Here is a 9,616-nt window from a genome sequence, read left to right on the forward strand (position 1 = left end):
GTATATAATTTTAGTGTAATAATGACGTTGACATTTATGAATTTGTCATTGTCAGTTTTTGATGCATTCTATTTTATCTGTTGGTTTGCGCGAACGTTTTGGATTAGAGAAAAACATTTTCTTATTTTTTTCTCTCGCGTAATAGTCGGGATTAAGGAAATCCGTTCAAATTGTGTTATGATGAGATCTGTGTTTTAATTTATGTAAAGAAGTGTATCAAATAAACTGTAACAATGAGTAAGCATATGTATTCCACTGCAAACTTAACCGATAAGGAGCTGAAAGAACAAGGAAACAGATTGTTTAGCTTACGTAGATTTGAAGATGCTATGAACTGCTACACTAAGGCCATCGTAAGTTTTGAACACATTACCTTACTAATATTTTTTAGAATCTTACTTGAATTTTAATAAACCTTTGTTTTTTGAGCTTAATGCTATTCATGTCCTTTGACTGAGCAATATATCAGTGACGTATATTTATATTATTTATTATTTAAAATAATTCTCATACTTTCAAAATTGGCTACAAATATTTCTCTTTGATTTAATTCTAGATAAAAAATCCTTCAGTTTCAACATACTATACAAATAGGGCGCTATGCCATTTAAAAATGAAGAGATGGGAGGCTACATGCCAAGATTGTCGACGGGCTCTCGACATAGATAATAATCAAGTGAAGGGACATTTCTTCCTCGGACAGGCTTTGGTTGAACAGGAATGCTATGATGAGGCTATAAAACATTTACACAGAGGTAATTAACATAACTACCATGTATGGGTTTTCTTTATTTATATTTCAACATTTATTCTTTAATCAATAATAATATACACTTTTATTACACAACAAGATAGAACAGTTATAAAACAAACAAATGTAACATAATATTAGAATATATTAAAGCTGGTTATTTATAAGAATAGAACATAGAATACACACAAAGAAAAGTTTGCAAAAAAATAAAGAAAGAACCTATATGACAATAAACTTAAAGTAATAGATGATGGAGAAAAACTGTAAACTAATGATGTATGTATATGGTTATTGATGACCTGTATGTTACATTGGACACCCTATGTTTCTTATTTTCTTTTCTCTGCATTAATTTTGCTTAAAAGAGATTGCTTAGTTATAAATTCAGTTTTTGTATATCTTATATGATTGTAATAAATTTTTAGTTTTATTTACATAGAGTGGTTGTATTGTATGATTAAATTTTAAATAATGACTGATTTAATTTATTGTATTATTTTTTTATTGATGTCTTTTGTTACATTATTTTGTTTGAATATTGTTTAGTATAATAAAGTGTTTCTATGATATTGATTTCAGCAAATGATCTTGCTCGAGAACAAAAACTTAATTTCGGAGATGACATCGCAGCACAGATACGCATTGCCAGGAAGAAAAGATGGAATGTTCAGGAGGAAAAGAGAATATCTCAAGAAATTGAATTGCAGACATATTTAAATAGGTAATAGCACAATATTAAGATTATATTATATAACATTGTTTTATGATGAGGAAAAAAAATGAAAGGTAGACTAATATAACCACATGGGATCTAATCTTTTAGTGCTTATAAATAATTTATAAGTTATTTTAAATCTGTCGGGTTATAATTTCACAATCTTATTTAAATTGGAAATCAAAGCAACCTTGAATTGAATGCTTAAAACTGTCAACTATTACTTAATCTTCATTGTATTAATATCATATTTCACTAATTTTTTTTATTAGATTTCAAACGGTACATACCGTTTGAAATCTAATAAATAAAGTCAAGTTGTCTGAAGTTTTAATTGAGGTGAAATTGCGTAATCAGTTTATAAATATTTACTGTTAATTGTAAACTGTTTAAAAAAACAGTTAACAGTTTTATATATTACAGGGAATAAAAGGAATACTATGCTAAGAGTCATGAATGAAGCCTCTAGTTGAGATCTTAGTTAATAATACATGACCTACGATGTTATAAGGCTTATTTAAATAAGCCTTTGTTATTGTTATATGCTTGATATATCTTATGAGTTTACTTTAGAGAATTTTAAAATTTGTTGCAAGATTTTTTATATATTTAAAGCTAGCAAAATAGACTACTAAACTACCTGATCACCTGGTCGCTTTATAAGTAAAAAGGTTGAGTCAGATGTGCTGCTAATTAAATTGGCTGGGATCAAAATTATTCAAAGTATTGAAATTGATGTTATATTCCAATTGTAGATGGAATAGAGTTAAACCAATTTATTAATATATCTTTATTTATATTTTGATACTATTTTGTTTGACTAGTTGCCATTTTGCAGCTAAGTGACTGAATACCAGGCTGTTACTCCCATAATCGTGCCCCATTAATTTAGAAGTTATACAATCTATACTAATATTATAAATGTAGACTTGCTTTCATGATTAAACCACTAATACAATGAAATTTTTAAAACTGATTTTTATTAAAACTTTTTTTAAAAACCCTAACACAAGGGCGAAAACTTGTACAATATATATTGATATTTATTTGGAGTTACTGTTATTTTGATTACAGATTAATAAATGAAGACATGCAGAGAAGAATAGAATCAATAAAGTTAGAGAATATAAATGAGGAGGACACCGGTAGCAAGGTAGCGAAGGTTGAAGAGGAATGTGTAAGTATTAGTGTTGTACAAGAGTTAATGTTTAACAAGAGCTATGAGAATGTGAATACCACAATAAGAATGTTTTTTGCAGGAATTCCAATTAATTCAAAAACAGTAATAGAGTTTATTGACATTTTTAAGAGAAAACCATTTTAATATTGACATTATGTAACACTTCATGAAATTGACTTATCTATTATTTGTGTTTCCATTTGGAAATTGGAATATTTTGGCCTATTATTGATTAATATTAATTAAAGGCTAATTTTTAAATATCAGATTACCAATACGATATTTGTGTAAATGTTGCCATATTTAAAATTTATATTTTTTATTTAACAGAATAACTATGGTAGTGAGCTCAATAATCTTTTTTCAAGAATGGACGAACGAAGGAGGGTGAGTACTTACTTATTTAAATCCACTGATTAAATCATTAATTAAATTATTTCAAATCAGACATTGAAAACTCTTCGGGTTTTATAATATTACTGTACTAGTTGTCGCCCCAAACTTCGGTGTCGTTTTAGGGGTTGGTCAGGTAATAGGTGTAAAAATTAGCCTTTCAAGAGTTCAAGCAATTAGACTAAATTTCATCAAATTCGGTTCAGCCGTCTGACTGTGAAAGAGCAACAGACATGTAGATTTACTTTCGCCTTTATAATGTTAGTATAGATTATAACGAAAGATTAAAATACTAATTATAATATAAGTAAAAAAAAATCGGCTTCATATAATAGAGAAAATAAATTAAAAATAAAATTTACCTTAAAAAAAATCTTTTTTTTTTACGAATTGAGATTTAACCTTTGTTTACAATAAATTATCGTAAGTGCCTTAATCTAAGAACGATTTTAATTTACACACCTCGAAGTATTACTTATATTGAATATTATGAAGATTTGGAATACGTTACATACATACTCATTTCAGAGCTCTTTATCAGAGATCTTTACAATCTTAAAAAATGTCAAAATTGAAAGCCTCTATGGAAAATTGTACGATTTTGTCAAACTAGTATTGTGATGGTTATGATTATGTATACTGATTGAGATACGAAGTGAATTCTTAAAGGATCGCACTGCAATTTTAAATGCGAATTACAAATTAATTTTTAGGATAGTGATTAAATACACAACATTTAATATGTATTCGTGTGTAATTCACTTACAAATAATTCAAATACTGTTGTAATAAAAAAAAATATCAAAAACATTAACGTAGATATTCCATGCGATTGGCTTATAGCTATGCACTACACAGACAGATAGTTCTTGATAAATATTATACATCAATTTTCCCTTTCACTACTTATATCCACTCTAATTTTGCTTCCAAAGTTTCGATAACAACTTCAAAATTTTTTTTTCTCGAAACGGTAATGAATTTCATTGATTATTCAAAATCGATCAATGATATCGCGTCAAATAAATGTCTGAACTTTATTAACAGGTACAGTAAGTGCCTACTGTTTATGTATAAAAAAGTAAAAGTAACAGCCGTAAATTTTCCGTAGATTACACAACCACCATGTTCTAATTTTTATTTCATATAACTGACAAAAACTATCGCATTCTATTGTAAGAGCTTAATTCCCCAAAATCAATCTAAAGTTTTGGAGTAATTTAGGAATTAGCGTAAAGCGCTTTACAATCATAATATGATTTAGAAAATTATTAAATTCATAAAAAACTTCATTAATAGAATAATAAAAAGAAGCGCTTAAATTGCTTAATATTATTTAATTTTTTGTAAAGGATAAAGGCGTAAGTATTAATGTGTTGACGTCATAACGTTACGATATAAGGCTCTATTTTAGTTCTGTTGCATGATGTTTCCTAATAGGATCATTTCGTTGGTCCCACGCATTCACACCCCGTGTAGGAGTAAACGGATTATGTATTGTATATTCCCACTATGAAGTTGTAAAATACATTCATAAATCTCTTGGCGCGTGTTCACGTGACGTATACAGGAAACCGTACATTTTAAATGTTTTCTAAAAATAAACCTAAGTAAGACTACAAACTAACCTATTATTTAGTTATTAAATTAAAAAAAATAACAATTTTATTACATTTTTATGTATTACCTAAATTACAATACTATTTATAAATAAAAGCAAATATTGCTATTAAACACGTAACATATTTTAAAATAAAATCGTTTCCTGACGTTTGGACGCACAGATCTTTTGAAATATGCAACGGATTTTAATGCTTTCATTTATAAACAGAGTAATCAAGACTTGCATGTATGCGTGGTTTTGCGTAACTATGGCCACTTCATAAATAAATAAACACTATTTTCGATAGTACAAAAAAAGAAAGAAAGGTTTTGAGTATGGATGTGGATGGATATAGAGGTAGGGTTCACACAATCCATCCATCGTTTCTTGGGTCGTCACCCAAGAAACGATGGATGGATTGTGTGAAAGACGATATGGTTAGAAAGAATGTTACTTGTGAGATGACGTCTGACAGAGAAGTATGGAAGAAGAAAACATGCTGCGCCGACCCCAAGTAAAATTGGGATAAGGGCAGGAGGATGATGATATTTTCGATAGTACAAAGAAAATAAATATTAAGCTTCCACCCACTCTTCTTTCATTTTAATCTGCTTCAATTCACAACGTAGATTATACAAAGTACAATCAACAAGTTACAACGTTAATATAAGCCGTTTGTACATTGCAACAATGCACAAATAAACACGTATGTATCAATTACTTAAAATTTAAAACGGCGGGTTTGACTTTTATGAAATTTGGGACGGAAACCTTCATATACGCTTGTCGAGCGGGGATGCCAGTCGATTATATAGAGAAATGACTTGTATGGTATGTAGACAAAGTCGCTCATAGACATTGGTACTGTAAGAAATATTAAACATATCTTGAACTGAAATGTAAATGAATATGTTCATTGTGCCTGGAATAACATTGTAAACTGGAATACAGCAATACTAAACAATGTTGTTTGGCGGTAGAATATGTGATGAGGATGGTATCTACCCACACGGGTCTCCATAAAGCCCACCACCAAGTAAAACATAAATTTATTTTAAGAGCATTCCGAATCAGTTTTAGCTTTACATTATTGTAGTATTTGTAAGTGTCCATTTTAATCTGTACTAGTATTATAAGTGCGTAACCCTGTCGGTTAGTATTTTGTTACGATGCATGCTTGAATTCCTAGAACGGATATAGGTTACTTTTCACACTAAAGGGGGGGGGGGGGTTTGTAATTGTTTGGCATTAGGGGTTCTATACGTATTCAAATTCTTGAAGCATTATCGTCTCAAACACAATTACGCGTAAGAGAAGCCGCGGGTTCAGCTAGTAAAGTATATTTTGATGTTGATGAGATATTTCTCTCTAGAAACGTGACGTGCCAGACTATCTATGCGGTAAGATCAGCTTCGAAATTCTGAACGAGCCGGTCATAACTCCAAGCGGCATAACGTATGAGAAAAAGGACATCGAAGAACATCTAGAGGTACGTTATATTTTAGTAATTTTTACGATATCAGTCCATATTTTACTACTATTATATCAGTAATGGTATAGTATAGTAGTCATTAGTAAATATTCCACTGCTGGGCAAGTCTCTTTATCCTTCTTACACGTGGGAAAATTTCATCCGAAACTTGCTGGTGTTTGGGAAACCAGCGTTTTTGGTTTTCCATTCAATTAGCCATCTCGATTGCTTTTCTTAGTTATACTGAACGTTATAATAAACAATATTCCTTTAAAAACATTTATAACTATGTTCAGAAGTAAAAGTTTTACTGCCTTATAAATATTTATGAGTTTATATTGATGAGAGTCAACTGTAATTGTTGTTCTTTGTTTTTTAATTAATAATATTAATATTGGCTTAAACATGAGGTTTTGTATAATTTTTTTTTTATTCACAGCGGGTTGGACATTTTGATCCAGTTACTCGTGTGAAGTTGACAGCAGATCAGCTCATACCAAACTTCACTATGAAGGAGGTAGTTGACGCGTTTCTACAGGAGAACGAATGGGCTCTCGATTATTAGTAATTTTAATATATCGATATAGCTAACATTACTCATGCGATTACGTCACTAGTGCAAAGATAGTAGACACTAATTGTCGAAGGGTGTCTGATAAGTGAATTCAAAAATAGTGAAGAATTAGAACCAAGTTCCTAAACTTACAAATTACTTTTTCATTAAGTCATAGAGAACCAAAAGTTAAAAAAAAACATTTTTATTTTGCTAGTAAGTTATATATTTTAAGCTGATTTTAAAACTTCCATGTATAATTGTAGTAATTACTCAAGAAAAACATTCTTAATAGCTTATATGGTTTATAGAAAAGTGACACTTTGGTTTATTCAACATTTTTTTTAATGTATGCGATCGTGCTGATGTGGTCCCTGAAGGAAAGTAGTCACTATCGCCCATAGAAATTGGCGCTGTAGGAAATATTAACCATTCCTCATATCCCTAATGAACCACCAACCCAGGAAGTTAAGATGGTATGTCCTTTTTGCCTGTGGTGACACTGATTTTCTCATCCTTCACACTGGACCAAAAAAATACTAAGTGTTGCTGTTTGGCGGTAAAATATCTGATGGGAGAATATTACTCACTAAGACGGGCTGCCCTATCACCAAGAACTTTTTCTTAAATTTTGACTTAATTTGGAAAAAGGCTTAATTTCGCCATGCATATATAGTTACTGGTCTTCACTAAATTGGTCCTTGAACTTGAGATCAGTCTAAAGCATTCGTTAGCGAATTTGATCTTTTTTTTTTTATTTCAAGAAGGTAGAAAATCATAACAGCGCGATTATGTCCATCCACAGAAATATAATATAAAAGTATGAATGAGCTTAAATAAGCTCATATAATTGCTTACTTGAGCCTAATTAATGTTTAACCTTATTGACCAAAACCCGTTGAATTATTTTTCATTCAAATATTTTTTCTATTTACAAACGAGTATTGTCAACAAAATGGCGCTTTTATCGTTAGCTGGTGACGTAATTTCGGTAGCTTATCATAACGAGTTATATTATATATAATAAAACATTGAACATTGGAATGTTTGATTTGTAAAAATGAAGCTAGATATTATTTGGTTATATTTATTTAAATGCTTATCGTAGATTTATTTGTTTAGTAGTTATGTTAGTTAATTATTTTTTTATATGACAAACTACATTTTCCACCCGCTAAATGAATGATATGTCTATACAAACAGTATAGAAATATGTTGCCATAGATAAAAAATAGAAGTTTCTGCAATTCAGTCGGCACAATTCGCGCAATCTTAGTTGTCCGGCTTGTAATGTAATGGCTGCATGTAAAAGTAGTGATTTATTTAAAGTTACTGATCTCGTTATAAATTCTGATCGGCGACCTAAGATTGCACGAGATGGAAGCGATAAATTTTGCGGTAAAACCGTTTAATTTTTAAAACTACAAGTAGAAATGCTGCAATTAAATTATTTATTTTATTATTTTAAATTCAAGGTTATTTTCAAGGCGGGTTTATCGAAAAAAAAGTATCAGATCTTAAGATTCAATCTCATTGATGTTTTCTTTTATTTTTTTCCATATCCCATACTGTTTTCTGTGATATATATATGCGGGTGGATCATTAACTAATTGGACATTAAAAGAGCGTTCATAGACTTCTACGCGGATGTTATATTTATGAAACATTTGAACGTAACCCTCACTGAATGACCTTGTCCTTGAAACGTTAAGTTAAGTATATGTTATCGTTGTAATAAATGTCGTTTTCTAGTTATATAATGTCGTCCTAATTTATGTATATCAAAACAAAGTCTTATTTATCTGTAAAAAAATCTTAGTTACTGAGAATTTGTATATGAATTAGCTATGTATCACTATATATATATATATATATACACATTATATTTACATTAATAGTTAATTTTATTTATTCAAAGATAGTTTTGGTGTATTACAAATTTGAATTTTATTTTATTCATGCCTGGGCGACACGAATCGCGAAGGTATTCTGAAACTATCAACTTTTGGTATATGAAGTGGGCACATTGCCTCGTCGTGGTAACGCAAAGTTGCGAAGATGTGTGCTTTAAAATAATCATTGTGTTACCTCGAATATTCGCGTTATCGTGATGAATGCAGTCTAGGTATAAGAAATAACAAACGTTGAGTGTCTCAAATCGTGTCAAAATTTCAGGAAAAAATTTAATGCAGACTCTTTGCTATGCTATACATTTTCATTTCCATATTAAATATTAAAGAATAATGAAAAAGTTTATATATGTGATTCTCAATCACCGGAATTTTATATTTAATTTCAAAAATAATTTATTTTCATCACTTGGCAATCATTTGTTAATATTTTTTATATTGAAGATAAATTTATGTGTTTATTCTAATTTAATTGGTTTAAATAAAAATGACGTATTTTACTAAAAAGCAGTCAAATGATTATGATATTGACTCTTAGATTAGCCTCCAGCCCTAACTTTCAATCGATATTTAAGAAATATGTATATTTACTCCCAATAAATATATTTTTCAACAGTTTTATCATTCATTTTTGTGTTTTCATATAGATAAAATATAGGGATAATAAAAAAAATCATCGATTGTAAGTGATTTTCTTCATAAGTCGTTCATTGCGTAGTTAGAGATTTCATGTTTGTACATAGAAGTTAGTACAGCAATATAGATCTTTTTATTTACGAACGCCCCTCCACGCGAAATTATTTGCTTGCACTCGTATGAGCGAGGCCCGTCCTTACGAGAAGTCATAGTGTGCGTAAGGTGACTGATACAATAGTACAGACAGAAAAAAAAAATGTTTATATTTGATATGCTTGCCAATAATTTCAAGTGTAGGCGCGCCTTTATTGAACAGATCTATAATGTTCTAAATTTATAATGATTTGTAGTGATTTCCTATTTTTATAAGTTCTATGTAATTATATAGGTAAATATATATT

The 9,616-nt window shown here is 29.7% G+C and overlaps 1 protein-coding gene across 1 annotated transcript; it reads left to right on the forward strand.

The window, feature by feature from the left end:
- The first annotated feature begins 83 nt into the window (after positions 1–83).
- Positions 84–8,870, forward strand: LOC125065732 (E3 ubiquitin-protein ligase CHIP). The gene is made up of 7 exons (XM_047673518.1): positions 84–353; positions 557–755; positions 1,334–1,475; positions 2,544–2,646; positions 2,980–3,036; positions 6,018–6,134; positions 6,556–8,870. The coding sequence occupies exons 1-7, from the start codon at positions 234–236 to the stop codon at positions 6,679–6,681; spliced, it is 864 nt and encodes a 287-aa protein (XP_047529474.1). The 5' UTR covers positions 84–233; the 3' UTR covers positions 6,682–8,870.
- Positions 8,871–9,616: the final 746 nt, after the last annotated feature.

Source organism: Vanessa atalanta, chromosome 8, assembly GCF_905147765.1.
Source record: "Vanessa atalanta chromosome 8, ilVanAtal1.2, whole genome shotgun sequence".
Classification (NCBI taxonomy): Eukaryota; Metazoa; Arthropoda; class Insecta; order Lepidoptera; family Nymphalidae; genus Vanessa; species Vanessa atalanta.

Coding starts and splice junctions, on each gene's coding strand:
- LOC125065732 (XM_047673518.1), top strand. CDS start 234: ATGAGTAAGCATATGTATTCCACTGCAAACTTAACCGATAAGGAGCTG. Junction 2,647..2,979: donor CGAAGGTTGAAGAGGAATGT/GTAAGTATTAGT, acceptor TTTATTTAACAG/AATAACTATGGTAGTGAGCT. Junction 6,135..6,555: donor ACATCGAAGAACATCTAGAG/GTACGTTATATT, acceptor TTTTATTCACAG/CGGGTTGGACATTTTGATCC.